Source organism: Macaca fascicularis, chromosome 7 (genome assembly GCF_037993035.2).
Source record: "Macaca fascicularis isolate 582-1 chromosome 7, T2T-MFA8v1.1".
In the NCBI taxonomy this organism is placed as follows: Eukaryota; Metazoa; Chordata; class Mammalia; order Primates; family Cercopithecidae; genus Macaca; species Macaca fascicularis.
The window spans coordinates 173,869,629-173,890,732 of NC_088381.1; the positions used below are offsets into that span (position 1 = coordinate 173,869,629).

The following is a 21,104-nucleotide window of genomic DNA, read 5'->3' on the forward strand; positions in this document are numbered from 1 at the left end:
TGCATTTGAAAAGCATCCAGGGATGGCAGGGTTCTGGGTGTGGACCAGCCCTCCTGACCATAACCCATCACACCAGGGATGTTATGCGACATCACATCCTGAATACTGAGGGTGTGACCTTGACGATTGTGAAAGAAAAATAAAATCTCAGAACTCCAAACTCATTATGCCACAAAGAAAAGCTGAGCTTGGAAGCTGGGTCATGGAAAAAATAAAAATAAAAAAAGAACAAAAATCACGCCTTTCCTTTTGTTTCTAAACTGATAGCAGCAGCAGATAGGCCAGGTGTCCCCAGGTGGCCTCCCTCAGCCTGACAATATAAATTAACAGCCCGGTCTTCATGACGTGGGACAAAAGGAGACAAGAAATCGTCCCTCCTGCCCCTGAGACGAACGCATATTTGACGTCTTCCTCTACTCTGTTTATTTTCTTATCAAGTGGAGATTTACTGAGCACAAGGTGAATGGGTAAGTTCTCCCTCAACTCCTCTTTTTCATGCAACGTGGGTGCTCAGTGACTTCCAATCAAAGCCTCACAAGAATGTGACCCTCCCCTCCTGATTTTTTCTCCTTTATCTTTCCCCTCCTCCAGCTTTTCCCCTTTTCAATATTGAAGCAGGACACAGTGTGATTCCACCTGGGGTCAGGTGGAAGGTGGTCCCTGACCGTGGTGGTCCGCGTTTCCTGGGAGACGGGCAGACATGGGTGCTGAGGGGAAGAGGCCGGTGCAGTCGCAGGACGGGAGAGAGCATGTCCATTGTGCTGAGCGGGCTGGGAGGGATCCACAGAGAAGACGGTGTGGCTCAGCAGCCAACACTGGGGACGGGAACGTGGGTGAAGGGCCTGGCACATGGAGCAGCTGAAGGTGTGAGGCTGTGACCTGCCCAGGAAGCCTGTGCCTGAGTTTGCAGGGTGAGTGCTGGAGTCGCACAGGCTTGTGTCCCTGAGCGAGGCCTGTGTGAGTACATGTTTGTGTCACGTGGCTCCCATGCATGGCAGGCATTGTCACGTGGCCCCCACACGTGGCAGGCATTGTCGTGTGGTCCTCACACTTGGCAGGCATGTGCAGCCTTAGTACCATGCCAGACGGGGCTTTCTGTCTCCTCCAGGCCCAGCCCTGCCATTTGAGCAGGGAGCTTGGCCATGGGACTGATGTTCCATCTCCTCCAGGCCTGGCCCTGGCCTGCCATGTTAGCAGGTATCTTGGCCATGGAAGTGGTGAGCACAGGTGTGGCTGTGCCGGGCCTCGCTGGTTGGGCTCGGTGGGGACCCCACACCCCTTGCTGGGTGTGGGTAGCAGAGGGGCCGAGGTGCCCTCTGGGAGGTGGTTGGGCAGGGGCAGGGTCGGGAGCGTGTTGGGAGACGGGGGTTCAGCTAGGCTCCTTCCCTGTGCAGGGGCTCAGCTGAAACCTGGGCTCTCACTCCCCTCACCCCTGCCTCCCCAGCATCCTCTCTCTGCCCCTCTTCAGCCTGCCTCGGGCCTTGCTCTGGGACCCCTGCTGAGAGGACAGGAGGGGCTTCAGGAGCACCCTGTGCTGGGCGAACACTGAGATCACAGCCTCACTCTGTGTCCCCTCACAAGGCCACATGGTGGCAGGTCCTTCCTCCAGTCTAACCAGAGTCCTGCTTGCTGCTCTGCAAGCCCACTTGGGTCCCGTGGGGCAGGGGCACCTGGCAGGGTGGGCTTCGTGGATTCAAGGGCCACCGATTCCTCCAGGTCAACATGCTCAGATGGTTCCATTCTCCCCCTTCCCTCGGCCACAGGGACCTCTGTATCCTGGGCTGACCACAAATGTCAACACAAGAGTCACACCAGGAATGTCACACCATGTCACATGTCACACCACATCACACTATGTCAGACCAGGATGTCATGCCACATCCCACCATGGAAATCATCACACTGGGGATGTCGTACCCTGTCACACCCCATCATGCCACATCACACCATCTCCCACTGCATCACATCACACCAAGGATGTGACACCCTGTCACAGCACATCTGATGTCACATCATGTCACACCACACCCCATCACACCCCATCACACGAGAGATGTCACATCCCATTATACCACATCACATTACGTCACACCATGTCAAACTACATCATACTACATCACACCAGGGATGTCGCACCACAGCACATTGTCACACTGCAACATACCACATCGAATTATGTTGCACCACATCACACCCCATCACAACACATCACATTACACCACATCAGCTACATCATACCCCATCACACCAGGGATGTTATGCCACATCACATATGTCACGCCACATCACACCACATCACACCAGGGAGGCACACTCATCACATTGTCACACCATGTCACAACACATCATACCCCATCACACCAGGGATGTTACACCCTGTCACACCACATCACACCACATCACACCAGGAGTGTTGCACCCCATCACTCTCCATCACATCACATTGCATCACATTATGTCACACCACATCATACCACATCATACCTCATCACATCAGGAATGTCACACCACATCACATCACATGTTACACCACATCACACCTCATCACATCACATCATGTCACACCACATCACACTATATCACCCCTAGTTACACTTCATCACACCACATTACACCAGGGATGTCACACCCAGTCACAGCACATCACATCATGTCACACCTTACCACATCACACCATGTCATACCCCATCACACCACATCACACCACATCACACCAGGGATGTCACACTCTGTCACACTACATCACACCATATCATACCCCATCACACCACATCACACCACATCACACCAGGGATGTCATACTCTGTCACAACACATCACACCATACCATACCCCATCACACTACATCACACCACATCACACCAGGGATGTCACACTCTGTCACACCACATCACACCATGTCATACCCCATCATACCAGGGATGTCATACCCCATCTGACTGCATCACATCACATCACACCATGTCCAGTCATGTCACATCACATCACACCAGGGACATTGCACCACATCACACCACATCACATCACACCAGGGATGTCACACTCTGTCATACCACATCGTAGCACATCACACCATGTCCTGTCACATCACACCACATTACACCCTGTCACACCAGGGACATCACACCATGTCACACCATGTTGTGTTACATCACAGCACAGATGGCTGGAGGGTGTGCAGGGGTCACCCACAGTGCAGCCTTGCTGGAGAGTTGAGGGAGGGTCCTGGGGCTGGGCGTGGTGTTACTGCAGGAGGGCTGTTCCAGGAGGGCTGGCCCTCTGGAGGATGCTCAGTCCCAGGTGGAAAGGGGGAGGTGGGGCCTGGGTGCCTCAGGGAGGGGCCCAATTTCCCCAGGGAACCTGGTCCAGGCACCAGGCCCTGAAGGGGGCAGGAGCTGCAGGGAGCATCTGCTTCTTCCCAACTCGGCCTGCTCAGGGCACGGAATGACGCAGCACCCAGCACTGCCCTGGGTTTCCCTTCCTTAGCTTGGCCGGGCCGTCTGTCATCAGAGAGTGGACTGGAGCCCATCCCACCAGAGCACCCGGAGGCCCCGAGGGCCGCCTGAAGGGCAGAGGGTGGAGACCTGTCCAGCAGGGTCCCTGCAGGCTGGCTCGTTCTCTGGGCAAAGCTCTCCTGCATCTCTGGGACGCCATCCTTGGGCTTCGGATAGAGCTGGTGAGGCAGCAGCTGCCCGCCCTGACCCCAGGTGCTGTCTCCCTCACCCCCTCACCCCCTCGCGGCTGCAGCAGTGTGTCCTGGGAGTTAAAGGGCTGGGCTTCAGCACCCGGTTCAGGCCAGGCCCCCTGGAACCCACCCTCCAGCGGTGAGGCCTCCCATGGCACCGCAGGGCCTGGAGTCTGGGGATTTCACCCCAACTCTGTGTTTGGTGCAGCTCCTGCTGCTCGATGCCACACCAACGAATCCAACCACTCCCCTTTTCCTGGGTGAGATGGTCTCTCTCCTGCCACAGGAAACTCCGATGGCATTTCCCAGCCCAGCCACCGCAGCCACCTCGGTAACAAGACCATGTCCTTGACTGAGTTCCAGCCAGGCTCCTTGGAGCCTCTCCACTCGGCCTCAGCTTTGGCTCGTAAAGACTTGAGCAGACACTAACAGTGTCTAACAGCTTCTGGTTGCACCCCTAGGCCGACCCCCGCCCCGTCAACATCTGCGTGTGAAAGCTCCGTGCACCAGAACTGACTGTTTGCTCCAACCCCGACCTCCCTTTCTCAGGGCGTCTGCTGAAAGGGCTGCAACCACACGTCCTTCTGTCCGTTCCCGATGTCTGTGCATTTCCTGTGACCCAGGAGGGTCTTTCTCGGGACCTGAGAGCCACTCCCTGAAGTGTCCCCATTGGGAAGATGGGGCCGGTGTCTCCAGGCTCTGGGAGGACAGAATCCTGACCTCAACAGTGGCCGGCGCGGACACAGCGGGCCCCATCCCAGGGACGCTGACCAGCGCTGGGCAACTTTTCCCTTCCCCGACGCCTGAGCCCCGAGCACCCTCGCTGCTCCCTGTACCGTCTCCCTTTACAAGGCTGTCGCCTCTGCACAGATGGAGGTGAGTTCAGGTCTTGCCGGACTCTTTCTTCTGTTGCAATAGTTATTTCTGTTGAAAATCGGTCCTTGCTACATGACCTAGTGCCCAGCTTTATCTTTGACAATGTCTGTCTTCACCTCTGCCTCTCCTGCCTGGTCCTTGTTTCTGGCACCCAACATGTCTCTTATGGGCTGAATTTTACCCCGGAATGAATCACACCAGGTTTCACCCATACCTGATCAAGGTGATATTTTGATGAGATTTCAGGCTGAGAATTGATGCTGAAAGGGCTAAGTTTGGGGGATGCTGAGATAGGATCAATGTATTTTGCATGTGAGAAGAACATGAATTTTGGGGGGCCAGACTATGGACTGTTATGAGTTACATTGTGAGTGCTACAAATTCATATATTGAAGTCTTAATCCCCGGCCTTGCAATGTGACTGTATTTGGAGATGGGGTCTTTACAGAGGTCATTACGTTCCTATGAGGTCACTAATCTAATCTGATGTGTGTTCTTCTGAGAAGAGAAGCTTAGGACATGGGCACACAGAGGGATGGCCATGTGAGGACCCAGGGAAGAGACGGTGTGTATAAGCCAAGGAGAGAGGGCTTGAGAGAAACCAGCCCTGCCTGCATCCCCATCTCAGATTCCTGGTCCCTAGGCCTGGGAGGATCCAGGTCTGCGGTGCGAGCCGCCCCTCTGTGGTCCTGAGCTGACTCACACAGATCTGACACCCACCTCTTGATTCTGCAAGGCCCTCCGTGTGGCTCTGCCTGGCCAGTCTGAGCCAGCTCCCAGGCCTCAACCCAGCTTATCCTGGAAGCCCTGCCCCATGCAGAGTGACCAGGGCAGGCAGCACCGTGCCCAGCAGGAGGAGAAACTGCATCCATGTAGGCAAGAGGAGAAGCCCCGGGGGTCCACGTAGTGACGGGGCCAGGGAGGGCCGCGTGGGCAGTGCGTGTGGCCGCAGGAGGCGGGGGGCGTGTGCAGGGAGCCCCCGAGGTCCAGCTCGACCAGCCGCCTCCTGACTCTGCTTCCCACCGGGCGCAGGACGCGCGTGAACACAGGAAGGCTGCTCCCATCACAAAGTACAAGACTTAAAAAAGATATTTTATTGTCATCAAAAACAAGAAACATTAACGACAGTTAATGAGCTTTAGAAAATTTAAAAGAAGACAGAAGCTACCAAAGCTGAAATCGTGGCACCTCCTTCCAGTGAGCCCGGGAGTCCTCCCTGACGGCCGAGGCAGGCGCTTGCCGTGCTCCCGCTCGTGCCTCCCTTCCTGTCTGCAGACTCTGCGTGACATTCACCGAACGGCGTGACGCGGGCAGCAGAGCGTGGGAGCCTTTGTCCAGCAGTCGTGGCCGGCAGCCCCGGTCTCCCCAGGCCGCGGGCACCCTCTTTGCCGTCTCGCCTCCACCTCATGCCCCAGAGTGGCTGCTTGTTCCTGCTGCACGTGACTTGGGGCTGGACTTAAGCCTCTGTGATGAGTTCCGCCGTGTTCACGCTCCTGGCTCTCCTGGTGTCCCTCCACCTCTCTCCCCGGTGCTCCTGGGCCTCCTCTGTCCTCAGGACCCACCAAGGCTGAGTCTTGCCTGCCTGGGACCTGGTCACCAGGCCTCCTCTGGCAGACCTGTCTGGGCAGATGCTCACTCCTTCCTTGGGCTGTCCTCACCCTTGCCCTGTAGGGCTCCTGTAGCGACCCGTGTCCCAGGCTCTTCTCTGAGTGATCTCGGCTGAGTGGAGTGGGTGGGAGGTGGCCGTGTCCTGGGCCTGGCCCTGGTCCCTCCTCTCCCAGTGCAGACTCTGGGGCTGGCTGTCCCTGTGGGTCGAGTTCCACCCGAGAATCCAGCAGCGTGGGCCGGCAGCCAAGGGGCGGTGCTGGCACTGAGACCCTGTTCCATGAGAGGCTTCTTCCCAGGAGCCGGAGAGCAGCGTGCGTGGCTTGAAATAAGAACAACCTCATTCCTCATGTCTGTTCCCAGGAGTGCCCAGAATGGAGGCGGCTGGCTGGGGGCTGGGAGGAAGGCCATCTGACTGAGCCTTCGCAGCTCTCCGAAGCCTCCCCAACAGGGCCTGATGGTGCTGTGGCTTCTCCGCCTTGGTGGCTGATGCTCCCAGTCACCATGTGGAAACCACACCTGTGTTCAGGAGGCTGGCGTGGACGGGGTGGCTCCAGGGCCAGCTCCTGCCTGGGTGGGCGCCTGGTATGCCGGCCGCTGCCTCCTTTTATGTGAGCACCTGGCAGGCCAGAGGGTAGGAATGTCCTGCTGAGGGGACAGCTGGCCCCCAGCGCCCTGCATGCACCGAGCAGCGGAGGTTTGGGGTAGACCTGCTATGCACAGGGTCTGGAAGGGGGGCGTGTCTGGTATAGCAGGGTCAGAGGGCAACTGCTAGGCCAGAGAGCCATGGGGTTGAGGGAGGTGAGGTCAGGGGGCACCAGTGGCCTGGGTGGTGGCTAAGCATGGCCCTTGGCTCCTGTGTGGGGTCTGGGTGGCCCTGGATACCCCACAGAGGTTGACCCTAGGGCCCCTGCCCGATCATGTTCCTGTAGTCGGGGATGATGGTCTGCTTCAGGTCCACCACCGAGGAGAAGATCCACTTCACCTGTAGGCAAGGCACAGCACAGGAGTGAGTGAGGCCACGGCCCTGCTCCCGAGGCCCACCCACCCTTCAGGCCACTGAGGCCACAGCCCTGCCCCCAGTCCCACCCACCCCTCAGGCCACTGAGGCTATAGCACTGTCCCCGAGGCCTTCCCACCCCTCAGGCCACTGAGGCCATAGTCCTGCCCCCAAGTCCTACTCGCCCCTCAGGCCACTGAGGCCACAGCCCTGCCCCTGAGGCCCATCTACCTCTCAGGTCACTTAGGCCACAGCCCTGCCCCTGAGGCCCATCTGCCTTTAAGGTCACCCAGGTGGCAGGGCCTCTACACTGCCTGCCCCCAGGCCTGGACATGGAGAGCAGGGCCAGGGTAGTGACAGCATGTGGGACAACACAGAAGACAGTGTCAGGGACAGGTGGGTACAGCATGGGGGACAGTGTCAGGGAAAGGTGGGGAGAGTGGTGGACACTGTTAGGGAGAGGTGGGGACAGTGTTAGGGAGAGGTGGGGAGAGTGTGGGGGACAGTGTCGGGGACAGTGTCAGGGAGAGGTGGGGAGAGTGGGGGACACTGTTAGGGAGAGGTGGGGACAGTGTTAGGGAGAGGTGGGGAGAGTGTGGGGGACAGTGTCGGGGACAGTGTTAGGGAGAGGTGGGGAGAGTGTGGGGGACAGTGTCGGGGACAGTGTCAGGGAGAGGTGGGGAGAGTGTTGGACACTGTTAGGGAGAGGTGGGGACAGTGTTAGGGAGAGGTGGGGAGAGTGTGGGGTACAGTATGGGGGACAGTGTCGGGGACAGTGTCAGGGAAAGGCGGGGAGAGTGGCAGACAGTGTTAAGGAGAGGTGGGGAGAGTGTGGGGGACAGTGTCAGGACAGGAGGGGACAGGTAGGGACAGTGTGAGGGACAGTGTGAGGGACAGGTAGGGACAGTGTGGGGGCAGTGTCAGGGAGAGGTGGGGAGAGCGTTGGAGACAGCAACAGGGACAGGTGGGGAAGTGTCGGTGACTGTTGGGGACAGGTGACAGCGTGGGGGACAGTGTCAGGGACAGTGTCAGGGACAGGAGGGTACAGCCTGGGGAACAACATCGGGGACAGGTGGGGACAGCATAGGGGAAAGTGCCAGGAATGGGAGACAGCATGTGGAACAGCATCAGGGACACGCAGAGACCGTGTGGGGGACAGTGTTAGGGAGAGGTGGGGAGATCTTGGGGTACAGCATCAGGGACAGGTGGGGAAAGCATGTGAGACAGTGTTGGGGACAAGTGGGAACAGCATCGGGGACAGGTGGGGACAGTGTGGGGCACAGTCTCTGGAATAGGGGATAGCATGTGGGACAGTGTTGGGGACAGCATCAGGGACAGGTGGAGACCATGTGGGGGACAGCGTGGGAGAGCGTCAGGGATAGTGGGGGGACAGTGTCAGGAATAGGGGACAGCAGGTGGGACAGCAAGGGGACAGGTGGAGACAGCATGGGGGACATTGTCGAGAACAGGTAGGGGCAGCGTGGGGAACAGTGTCAGGGACAGTTTGTAAGAGAGTGGGGGACAGCATCAGGGACAGGTGGGGACAGCATGGGGGACAGTGTCAGGAATGGGGAACAGCATGGGGGACAGTGTCAGGAATGGGGAACAGCATGGGGGATAGTCTCAGGGACATGTGGCGACAGCCTGGAGGACACTGTTGGACAGGTGGGGACAGCGTGGGGGACAGTCCCAGGGACAGTTTGTGAGACAGTGGGGGACAGCGTCAGGGACAGGTGGAGACAGCCTGGGGGAGAGTGTCAGGGACAGTTTGTGACAGCATGGGGGACAGTGTCAGGGACAGCTGGGGACAACGTGCGGCCGACCTTGAAGAAGGTGACGGTGGCACTGTAGCACACGCTTAGCAGGAAGAGTGTGATGAAGATGGTGATGGTCGTCCACAGCCCGTCCAGCTCCCCGTCCTGCGCCTCCGCACAGCTCTCCTCCAGTTGCAGCTCTGGACAGGAAGGGGGTGGTCAGTGCCGTGTCCCGCTGGGCTCGGGCCTCTGGGGGCGATTCCCTCTGTGGCAGGGCCCAGGATGTAGGGCCCGGCTGGGATGGGCCAACAGTGTCCTGAGGTCAGCTCCCCGCAGCTGCCCGCCCTGTGCACCAGCTTTGGCCCCGGGGCTCCGCCAGACACCCGGCCCTAGGTAGCGACCCGGCCCTCAGCAGGACCCACTCCCCGTCTCCCGTGTCCCTCCCTGAGGCCCAGAGGGCAGGAGGATGGTGAAGCCCACCCCTCAGGTGACCCCAGCTGCAGGGAAGGGCGGTACTGGGAAGTGGGCCAGAGCCAGGGACGCGATGTGGCGTGGGTTCCCCTGTGTGTGGGGGCCTGTGTGTGTGCGGCGGCTGCAGGGGCTCTGCTGTGAGAGGAGGGCTGGGTTTGTGTGAGCTGGTCAGCGTGTGGACAAGCTGCTGAGTGGCTCGTGGGCCTTGAGGTGCTGCGTGGGGCTCGTGGGGGCCTGTGTCCGCGGAGTGTTCACGTGTGTGGGGGCCTTGCTGTGGTCTGGGTGCTGTGCAGGTCGCCCGTGTGAGGCTCTGTGTGTGAGGTGTGCGTGTGTGTGTGTGTGTGGTGGCTGTGTGGCCGGCCAACCTCAGTGTGGGGTTTAATGGGTCTGGGCTGAGTGTGTGTGTGTGGGCATCTGGACCAGTCCCTCCACAGGGCCCGAGAGTGCATGTCCCCAGGAGTCGGTTATGTCCCCATGCGGGTGTGAGGCTGGGCAGGGCTGCCAGGGGTTAGTGCCGTGGGGGCAGATGGGTGAGGAAGGGCCTGTCCCTACGCACATGGACTAGGCATGCCCCCGAGTGGGCAGGGGGTCTGAGGACAGGGAGCTCACAGATCAGGACAGTCTCCTACAGAGGTGGGGGCTGTGTGCCTGTCCCCAGGGGGCTCTTAGGCTTCTGGTGGCCCAGCCCAGGGCAGCTGCTGCTAGAGGGAGGGCCTCGCTGGCAAAGCCCCCAGCCCCACCGAGGGCGGCCCCTGGCTGAGCCCCACCCTAGGTGGCCCAGGCACACGTGCACAGCCTGGGCCAGCGTGGGTTCAGTGGGACCCGCTGTGCCTCCCTCGTGCCCCTCAGGCCTCAGACTAGGCCTGACCCGCGGAAAGAACCATCAGAGTCTCGCAGGGGCCCAGGGCAGCGCTGGGTGCTTTATTTCCATGCCGGGCGCCTGGGAAGTATGTACACGGGGTGCGGGCCAAGCATCCTCGTGCCACCCCGAGAGCCCGGGGGTCGGGGGCTTGCCGGGTGTCGCACTCATTTACCCGGAGACACGGAGAGGCTCTTCTGGGTGTAGTGGTTGTGCAGAGCCTCATGCATCACGGAGCATGAGAAGACGTTCCCCTGCTGCCACCTGCTCTTGTCCACGGTGAGCTTGCTGTAGAGGAAGTAGGAGCCGTCGGAGTCCAGCACGGGCGGCGTGGTCTTGTAGGTGTTCTCCGGCTGCCCGTTGCTCGCCCACTCCACGACGATGTCGCTGGGGTAGAAGCCTTTGATCAGGCAGGTCAGGCTGACCTGGTTCTTGGTCAGCTCCTCCCGGGGCGGGGGCAGGGTGTACACCTGCGGCTCTCGGGGCTGCCCTGTAGGGACAGAGGTTGGCACAGCGGTCACTCCCAGGGCAGAAGGTGGGCTGAGCCGGCCTCTGTCCACGTGGCCCTCGTGCCCCGCGGGTCCCACCTTTGGTTTTGGAGACAGTTTTCTGCCTTGGGGCCGGGAGGGCTTTGTTGGAGACCTTGCACGTGTACTCCTTGCCGTTCAGCCAGTCCTGGTGTGTGACGGTGAGGACGCTGACCACGCGATACGTGCTGTTGAACTGTTCCTCCCGCGGCTTTGTCTGGGCATTGTGCACCTCCACGCCGTCCACGTACCAGTTGAACTTGACATCGGGTTCTTCCTGGCTCACGTCCACCACCACGCACGTGACCTCAGGGGTCCGGGAAATCATGAGGGTGTCCTTGGGTTTTGGGGGGAAGAGGAAGACTGACGGTCCCCCCAGGAGTTCAGCTGAGGAAGAGATGGAGGTGGACGCGTCAGCACCCGGGCAGGGCCTGTCCCTGGACACAGGCCACTCTAGGGCGCTTGTCCCACCTTGAGCTGGAGGGTGAGGCCTGGGCTGGCTTACCTGGGCACGGTGGGCACGTGGAACGACATGGGAGCCCTGCAGAGAGAAGATTGGGAGTTACTGGGATGTGGGAGGCGAGAAGGTGTCTGAGCTGAGGGAGTGGAGTTTGGCCTTTGGGGTGGGCTTAGGTCAGGGCAGGGTCCTCCCAGATATGGCTCTTGACAGGTCTGAGCCCAGCACCTGCCCCTGTGTGTGCAGGGCCTGGGGTAGGGGCATCCAGCCTGTGCCTGCTCGGAGCCTGGTGGAAAAAGCCAGAAGACTGGCTCCCTGAGCATGAGTGGGGTGGGCAGAGGCCTCTGGGTGAGGAGACAGACGGGGCCTGCCCTGCTGCCCTGGGCTGGGGCTGCACAGCCAGGGTTTGTCCAGGCAGGAGGGCCGAGCCTGGCTTCCAGCAGACACCCCCCCTCCCTCGCTGGCCTCTCACCAACTCTCTTGTCCACCTTGGTGTTGCTGGGCTCATGAACGACGTTGCAGACGTAGGTCTGGGTGCCCAAGCTGCTGGAGGGCACGGTCACCACGCTGCTGAGGGAGTAGAGCCCTGAGGACTGTAGGACAGCCTGGAAGGTGTGCACGCCGCTGGTCAGGGCGCCTGAGTTCCACGACACGGTCACGGGTTCGGGGAAGTAGTCCTTGACCAGGCAGCCCAGGGCCGCTGTGCTCTGGGAGGTGCTCCTGGAGGAGGACGCCAGGGGGAAGACCGATGGGCCCTTGGTGGAGGCTGCAAGAGACGTGGCGCCATGTGACTGCGGTGTGGGACAGAGCTGGGCCCAGGGCGCAGAGGCCCCTCCGTTCTTGTCTCTCAGCGAGGGTCCAGTGTCTGGGCTCACGGGCATTGGGTGTGCACCTGGCTGGTGCCACCTGCCTCACCTTGGCCCCCTCCCTGCCCCAAAGGCAAGGTCAGGCCCAGCCTGTCCCAGAAGGCTTGCAGGAGTGGCGGCCCTTCGGTGCCCTTCTGCAGGCACCCCTGCAGCCTAGGAGGCGGGGCTGGGCAGCCGGGTTAGTGCTCTGTGTCTGCAGGGAGTCAGCACAGCCCAGGGCCTCTAGCTTGGCCTCGGCTCTGGCCATCGGTGCCACCTCAGGAACGGCTCATGCCCGTCGGCCCCACTCCAGCCTTTTATGGGTGCCTGGCTTGACCAGTGGCCACTGTTCTAAGATGGCTTCTCGTGGGTCCCCCGAGCCCCCTGAAGCCCCTGACCCTGCCGCCCCAGCGTGGCCCTCCCCTAGTGAGTGGGTCTGACTTGCCCAGGGCCCTGGTCATAGCCTGCCCTCTGCCCTCCAGGGCCCTGGTTTTCTGTGCAGCAGAGGGGCCAGACGCTGCATAGGGTCGGCACCCTCAGCCCCAGGGCCCCGGAACCTCCTGCCTTGGAATAGCCCCCGGGAGCCCCCTCCTCAGCGTCTTCCCCGTTTCCCCTTAGCCCCAGTGTGTACCACCCCAGGTCAGGGCCCTGAGTGCATCGATGCCCCCTGCCTCCCCAGTGTCCTCCATTACTTCCGGAGGCTGAGTCACCACACCCTCACCCTCCCAGCCCTGGCCTGGCCTTCTTGGCCACCAGCCCACCCCCTCCCTCTCTCCAGAGCTTCCCCCGGCAAGGTCCCTGCTGGGCTCAGCCCAGGCCCCCCGGCACAGGTAGGAGCCTTGCACCTGCCCTTGGCCCTCCGCACCTTGCATGGCACCAAGACCCCCAGGCCACAGGGAGGCCCCATTTCTCTCTGCCGCTGGCCCAGTGGCCCTGGAGTCCCACTGCAGGTCAGGTGTGCCCTGACCTCTGAGGAAGCTAAGTTCCCTGCCCCCAGCCAGGCCATCCCCTCTGCTCAGCTCCAGGGCCCTGCTCACTACCTGTTCCCCTCACCTGTATCACGGGCTCTGGCCAACTCTGCCCAGGCCCTGAAGGGGTCCCTCTGGCTCCCCTGTGCTGGTACACTGCCCTGCACCACCTCCACTCAGCTTCATTGTGCTGGTGGCCCTGGCTCCTGGCAGCCCATCTTGTTCCTTCCGGAGCACCAACCTCAGGTCCACTGGGGCCAGCCCTGGTCTCATCACATGTTCCCCCTGCATCCAGACCTGCCCTTGCCTGTGAACTGAGCCCTGAGCCCTGGAATGCCTTCCCTTCTCCATCCCAGCTCACCCTTGCCAACTGCTCAGTGGGATGGGCTCACACCCACTTCCCTGCACCAGGAGGCTGCACTGTGCTTTCACCAGCCCTCAGCTGTCAGCTGCCAGCAACTGCCCAGCTCCTGCCAACGTGTAGAAGCTGAGTGCTGCCTCCCACCGGCCTGCTCACCTGTGGCTGCTGTGCCCTGAGCTCTAGTGCCTGTTCCCTGCTTGTCCTGCCTCCCACCAGCCCTGCTCACCTGCAGCGGGTCTGCCCTGGTCCCCAGAGCTCCAGGAGCTGCCGCCTCCTCCTACTGCCCCTGACCTGCCCCTGTTCACCTGCGGCTGCTCTGCCCTGGTCCTCTGAGCTCCAGTGCCTGTCCCCTGCTTGTCCTGCCTCTCATCGGTCCTGTTCACCTGCATCTGCTCTGCCTTGGTCCTCTGAGCTCCAGTGCCTGTCCCTTGCTTCTCCTGCTTCCCACCAGCCGCTGCTCACATGTGGGTGATCTGCGTTGGTTCTCTGAGCTCCAGGGGCTGCCCGCTGCTTGTCCTGCCTCCCACCAGCCCCTGCTCACCTGCGGCTGCTCTGCCCTGGTCCCCTGAGCTCCAGGAGCTGCCCCCTGCTGCCCACCTCCCCCTGAACCCTGCTCATCTGTGACTGCTCTGCCCTGGTCCTCTGAGCTCCACGGGCTGGCCCTTGCGCGTCCTGCCTCCCACCAGCCCCTGCTCACCTTCAGATGCCCTCCCCTCATTCCCTGAGCTCTAGAAGCCGTCCCCTGCTCCCCCTGTCTCCTACCTGCCTTGCTCACCTGAGGCTGTTCTGCCCTGATTCCCTGAGCTCCAGAGGCTACCCCCTGCGCGTCCTGCCTCCCAGGAGCCCCTGCTCACTTGCGGCTCCTCTGCCTGGCTTCCCAGAGCTCTGGGAGCTGCCTCTGCTTACTCATCTCCCACTGAGCCCTTCTCACCTGCGAGGCTGTGCCCTGGCTCTATGAGCTCCAGGGGGCTTCCCCCTGCTCATCCTGCCCCTCACCGGCCCCTGCTCACCTGTGGCTGCTCTGTCCTCGTCCCCTGAGCTCCAGGAGCTGCCCCCTGCTCCTCCTGTCTCCCCGCTGCCTTGCTCACCTGAGGCTGTTCTGCCCTGGTTCCTTGAGCTCCAGGGGCTACACCCTGTGCGTCCTGCCTCCCCCGTGCCCCTGCTCACCTGGGGCTGCTCTGCCCTGGTTCCCAGAGCTCCTGGAGCTGCCCCTGCTTGCTCACCTCCCACTGAGCCCTTCTCACCTGCGACGGCTCTGCCCTGGCTCTAAGAGCTCCAGGAGCTGCTCCCTGCTCATCCTGCCCCTCACCAGCCCCTGCTCACCTTCGGCTGCTTGGTCCCGGTCCCCTGAGCTCCAGGAGCTGCCCCCTGCTCATCCTGTCCCCCCACCGGCCCCTGTTCACCTTCAGATGCTCTGTCCTGGTACCTTGAGCTCCAGGAGCTGCCCCTTGCTCCTCCTGCCCCCACTTGCCCTGTGCACCTGCGGCTGCTCCGTCCTGGTCCCCTGAGCTCCAAAGTCTGCCCCCTGCTCATTCTACCCTCCCTCAACCTGGGGCAGCAACATCACTCAGACCACTGTTGCCCCCTGCCTGTCCTGGCACCCTCTGTCCAGGTTTGGGCTCTTTTTTCTGGCCTCATTTTTGTTTTTGTGGCACTTGGCTTGTTCCCTATGCTGTGGAGCACCCCGTGTCCAGTCAGGTCTCCCCAGCAGAGCCCCTTGCCCTTGCCCATGTCCCCCTCCTGGATGAGCTCCTGGATCCTCCCGTCCCGGCACGCTCCTGCTCTGGAAGCCTCTCCTGAACCCCAGCTCCTCAGTGGCCTCTGCTCTGCTGGGTCAGCTCCCGGAACCCACAGAGCCTCAGCCCCTTTCCTCGCCCCAGGCCTGCTGTGCTCTGGGCCTTTCTGGGCCTCCCTGGGCTCTTCCCTCCTCGCGCCCATGCACTCAGCACAGCTCTCCGCTCCTCTCCGCTGCTGACCACAGCCCTGCTCCCCGCCAGCAGGTGCCCCAGCCCCGTCAGCTGGCTCTGAGCCCAGCCCCTGTCCGTCCCCTGTCCCTGCCTCTGCCTCTGGGATCCTTCACTTCCACCCTCCCGTCCTGCTGCCACATCACCCTCCCTGCTCTGCTCCCGGCTCACCTGCTGTCCTTGGTCCTGGCTGAGAAGAGGCCCCACGGCCAGCACTGCTGACCCTGCCCTGGGCTCCGGTGATGCTGCCGGCCTGGACAACCCCTCCCTGGGTCCTCTCCTCCTCCCTCGCTCTGCTGCCTCCTCAGCTCAAGTCGGTCCTGGCCATCCTAGCATCGCCCCACGGCCGGCTCTGCCGCATCCCGTCATGTTCCTCGTGATCCCAGCCCGGTGGTCCTGGAGGCCTCCGTCAGCCTCTAGTGCGTCCTGCCCTGTTGGCTGGCAAGCACCAGCCCGCGGGCCCCGTCGTCTGGCACTGGGTGGGCATCGGTGCCTGAAGCCTGCCCACCTCCCCCATGCTGGCTCCGCTTGGGCCTCCATGTGGGGCCGGCCTCGCCCCAGCGTCTCCCCAGCCCCTTGCAGCCTGTTCAGCAGCTCAGGTCCAGGAGATCCATGGCTGCCCCCAGGCTCTGTCCTTCTCCTCCCAAGCCTGTGCTCCTGCCCTGTGCTGACCCCACTCATCGAGGTGGGGGTCCCAGTCCTTCCTGCTCTGTCGCGGTTCATGTGGGTGTCCCCGCCCCCGCTGTCAGCCGCTATTTGTCTTCCTAGGAAATCACAGCTCAGGTCCCAGGTCCCCAGAGGTGGGAACTCCACCCCTGCACCCTGCAAAGACTAAGAACAGGATTGAAACCGGGGGCACTGCTTACTTCCTGAAGTTCCCTTTTCTTCTGGTGGTTTGTGTGTCAGAGGGCGAGGGGGAGTCCAGACACAGCCGAGGCTGCCTCCTGGGTGTGTGGGGATGGGGGTGGTGGGTGCCCCCATACTCACAGGAGAAGGTGGGGAGCCTGGACCTTGTGCGCTGCTCTTTTCTCTGTCCCTGATTCCCTGGGGCTGGACTGAGACTGGCAAGGATCATGCCCATTCCGCCCATGGTCTCAGCCTCTTAATACCTGGGCCTCCCACCTGAGCCTTCTGGCCCCCACTGGGCCCTGGTGGCTTCTTTTGCCTGAGCATCCCTCCAGGTGGCCCTCACTCATGGTGCGGGGAGGGGAGTGTAAGCCCATCCCGCTGAGCAGCTGGCAAGGGCGAGCTGGGACGGGGAAGGGAAGGCGCTCCAGGGCTCAGGGCTGAGCTCACAGGCAGGGGTGGGTCGGGCTGCAGGGGGAACGTGTGCTTGAGACCAGGAGGGTCCCAGGGCTGGTTCGAGTGTACCCTGGGCAGGAAGGCCCCTGAGGCTGGCGCTCCAGAAGGAACAAGATGGACTGCCAGGAACCAGGGCCACCAGCTCTACTCCTAGGGACCGAGGGGACATGGGACAGCTGGATGAACACACTGAAGCTGAGTGGAGGTGGTGCAGGGCAGTGTACCAGCAGAGGGGAGTCAGAGGGGCCCATTCATGGCCTGGGCAGAGTCAGCCAGAGCCTTTGGTGCAGGTGAGGGGAAGGGGTAGTGAACAGGGCCCTGGGACTGAGCAGAGGGGATGGCCTGGCTAGGGGCAGGGCACTCAGCTTCCTCAGAAGCCAGGGCACACCCGAGTTGCAGTGGGACTCCAGGGCCACTGGGCCAGCAGTAGAGAGAGAAATGGGGTCTCCCTGCTGCTGGGGGTGCTGGTATCATGCAAAGTGGGGAGGGCCAAGGGCAGGTGCAAGGGTCCCATCTGTGCTGGGGGAGCCTGGACTGAGTTCAGCAGGGACCTTGCCAGGCGGAAGCTCTGGAGAGAGGGAGGAGCTGGGCAAGGACTGATGTGGAGGTGGGAGGTAGGAGGGGACAGGATGAAGGCAGAGGGACTGGGCAGACCAAAAGCCTGAGGAGGTGTCGCACAGGAAGTATCCAGAATGAAACAGGAAGCATCCAGCATGGAAGAGGAAGTATCCAGAATGAAACAGGAAGCATCCAGCATGGAAGAGGAAGTATCCAGAATGAAACAGGAAGCATCCAGCATGGAAGAGGAAGTATCCAGCATGGAAGAGGAAGTATCCAGCATGGAATAGGCAGAATGCAGAATGGACATTTCGAGGGGAAATCATGTCCCTCCTCCTAAATGTGCTCTCCACAAGGATACGTCCCTCCGTTGTGTCCCTGCTGGATCCCTGAGCTGGCACCAGCCGTGCCCTCAGAGAGAATGTCTAGGAGGCAGGTGGAGGTGCATGTGTAGGTCCCTGGGGAAATCCATCCTCCGGCCGTGGGCTCCCAGTTGGCTCCCAGCCTCCAGCTCTGGCTTCACCCCATGGAACTCATTATGGGCTCAACCTCCCAGACTGGGGGAGGACGGAGTGAGGGGCCCCACACTGCCCATGGCACACCTAGGGGGCCAGGAAGACTGTGCTGGGCTAGGGCAGGGAGTTCTCGTGCAGCCTGTGGGGCTGGTGGCTCAGGACAACACCCGTACCTGTTAGCTGCAGCCCTGGCAACACGGCACCCCAGACTGCGTGGCTTAAACAACAGAAGTTTATTCTGTCTTGGTTCTGGAGGCCGGGCATCTGGGATGGAGGCCTCGGTGAGGCTGACTCCTCTGTGTGACGGGAGACTCTGTCCCAGGCTCTCTCCTGGCTGCTGGGCGTTGCCAGCTGTCTCTGCCGCTCCTGGCTTGTGGAAGCAGCGCCATCTTCACAGGGCGTTCTCCCCACGTGCTGTCTGTGCCCAGATTCCCCCTTTTGATGGGGACAGCAGTGATATCAGATCAGAGGCTCGTCCTACTCCAGGGTGACCTCATCTGAACTTGATTGCACCTGCAAAGACTCTGTTTCCAAACAAGGTCACATTCCGAGGTCCTGGTGGTTAGGACTTCAACACATGAATTTATAGGGGAACACATTTTAACCCGTGAGAGTCTGCCCTCAGTTCCCCCATGATCACGTCCTTCTCACATGCAAAATCCCTGCATCCCATAGCAACACCTCCCAGATGGCTAACCCCTTCCAGCACCAACTCTTCGTCCACAATCTTGGCTAAACATCACCTGCATCAAGTGTGGTAGAAACCCAGGGTGAGATTAGGAGAGAAACCACGCAGGGGTGGCGCGCTTCCTGCCTCCTCCAGCCCTGGTGTGTCTGTGTGCACTGTGTGGGTGTGGCTGGGGCTCCACTTGCCACCCCGGCCCCATCTATCTGCTCATTTCCCGCAGGCTATGGGCACTTGGGGCAGGGGCCTCAGTGCCTGGTCAGCTCTCTCCTGGTTCTATCCAATGCCCCAAGCTGTGCTGGGCTGCAGGGGATGGGCAGGGTGGGCCCCCAGGAAGGGGAACAGGTCACCTGCAGCTCCCATAAGCCCAGGTCCAGTCCCAGCTGGGGCTCCATCTCTGGCCTCTGCCAACCTTGAGATCCCCCAGTCCTCTGTGTCTCCCTGCTGGGGCCCACCAGGCCTGCTCAGCTCCGAGTCCCATGTCCGTTCTCACCCTGCTCTGCTTTTCCTTGAGGTGGTGGCCCTGCCCTGGCCTCCAGAAATTGCTCTTGCCTCCACCTCTGCCTGTGTGAGGGTCCGGGCTGTTCCTCTCCTGCCTGACGTGTTCCCACCTAGGCCCAACAGGCACAGTGCCCCAGCCCCTCCTGCCCTCTTCTGGCCTTCACGCCCAGCCATGCTGGCAGTCTCCCCCAGTGGCCTGGGCCTTCACCAGGGCCTGGCTCTGTGTCCAGCTGCCCCTCCCGTGGCCCACAGTGCTGCCCCTTTCCCTCAGTGACAGGGACTAGACTGCGTGAGAACGGGCTGTGTCTCAGCTGTACACACCTGTGTGTGTATATGTGTGCTGGGGTGTGTGCAGGTATGCTTGTTCGGGCAGGGGGAGAGTCTGCCCTCCTGCCTCAGGCCTGGAATGGCCCTACCAGGGTGGGTGGGGGCAGCGTGTGTGAGGACAGTGCAGCTTTGACGTCTGTGTGTGGCTGGTGGGGGCGGGAGGATGTGATGTGGCACCAGTCTCGGGCTCCACATCTCCATCGAGCTGCTCCCGGATGGCTGCACTCCTGAGGGTGCCGAGCGGCCCAGGGCTGTCTATGCTGGGGGTCAGGAGGCTGTTGGGATGCTGGAGGCAAGCGCTGGTAGGGCTGGGGGCCGGCTGGCCAGGCAGTGTGGCCAGGGGGCCTCAAGCCGGGGCAGTGAACCACCCCCCAACTTTTTAAAGTTTTAAATGTCGTATTTATTCAAGTGTAGTTTACATTCAGTATAATGCATCCTGTTACATGTGAGTTTCAACAAATGCAGAATCTTGCAACCACCACTGTAATCCAGACGAACAGTTGTAACAAGAAGAGTCTCTCCCCTTTGCAATCAACGCCTCCCTGATTGCCAGGAATCCATTGATCTGCTTTCTGTCAGAATACGCTGACTTCATCATTAAAATGATCTATTATGGAAAATGTTATAAGCATACAAAACACACAAAACCAAGTTTTAAAACGTGATATAGTTTAAAAGTTTTCTTTAGTACACAAACAAAATGAAGGTACCTTCCCATTTTACTACAGACGTGCAGATATTTTTCTTGGTGCACAGAGATAAGGCAGAATTAGAATAAACATGTTCTAAAACTGACCTCTGGAAGAACTAGTCTTAGTCATTTCTTTGCAGAGTATGTGAATCAAGATTAGGGTTTGGTCTTTGGTGTCCGCACTGTGTCAAGGATCAGACAGAAAATACAAATGGAGGGGCCCCTTTCTGAGGCCAAGCCCCACTGTCAGGGCATGTGTGGTGACCGGGGGCCAACACCAGCTGAGGCTAACGGGCTGCTCTGAGGAGGGCGAGTTTGCAGCTGCCTCTTGGACCCTTTGTTCAGGACCAGGACATGTGTGGCTGGGCAGCAGCCTTCAGACCCCCTGCAGGCTGGTGCCCGGTGCCCACAGCCCTCTGTGGGGTTGTCAGGCCCCTGCATCCATGGTGGGGTGCTGGGCTCCAGAGTTCCCTGGGACCAGCTGACCTCTTGTCCTTGGTTTTGGCCCGAATGCAAGTCCCTTGTCTCCTCCGAGTAACTTCCTTTCCCCAGGGCTGTCCAGGCCCCACTGCCGCCTGCTCCTTCCCAGGCCTCCTGCAAGTCCCGGTGCTGACACTTCTTTGTTCACCTCGTTTAAACTGTGGCCGCCGCCTCCAGCTCTGTGTCTGCCTCCCAGCGAGGGAGCCGTGGTTAATGATCTCATGAGTGTCTGCCCTTCTGAAGGGTACAGTGTGGAGTCTCGTCAGTCTCACTTAAATGCCTAAGCACCTCTTCAGAAACCAGGGAGTCATCCGGGTTTCTCCATCTTTTCTCTAACCATGTTTTCTAAAGGTTTTCGTGGAAATTCGCAAGACAGGATTTTTTGGTTGCCAACTTCCGATTAGCTTTAAACTTGCCACGATCTCCCAGGTCATCCCGTCTATTGATGATGCTTATTACATTCTTCCTGATTTCCATGTGGTCAAATTCAATAGTTATTTACCCGAGGCTTGTATTTTGGAGGCTAGAGAACTCTGTTACCAGCTACATCCGTGCTGTTGCTGCTGTAACAAAATATCACAAATGTGGCTTCAAACAAGAAAAATTAATGTCTTCAGAGTTCTGGAAGTCAGGAGTCTGAGATCAAGTGTTGGAGACCAAGGTGTTGGTGGCT

At 60.4% G+C, this 21,104-nt stretch overlaps 1 gene segment (V, D, J or C); it reads right to left on the reverse strand.

The window, feature by feature from the left end:
- Positions 1–5,634: 5,634 nt before the first annotated feature.
- LOC123574618 (immunoglobulin heavy constant gamma 1-like) overlaps positions 5,635–21,104 on the reverse strand; it is a gene marked incomplete at its 5' end in the record, with an annotated part of 164,439 nt that continues 148,969 nt past the window's right edge. Inside the window, 6 exon segments of the C gene segment in view lie at positions 5,635–7,151; positions 8,990–9,120; positions 10,426–10,740; positions 10,838–11,164; positions 11,283–11,318; positions 11,707–12,000. Of these exon segments, the coding sequence occupies positions 7,068–7,151; positions 8,990–9,120; positions 10,426–10,740; positions 10,838–11,164; positions 11,283–11,318; positions 11,707–12,000 (1,187 nt within the window).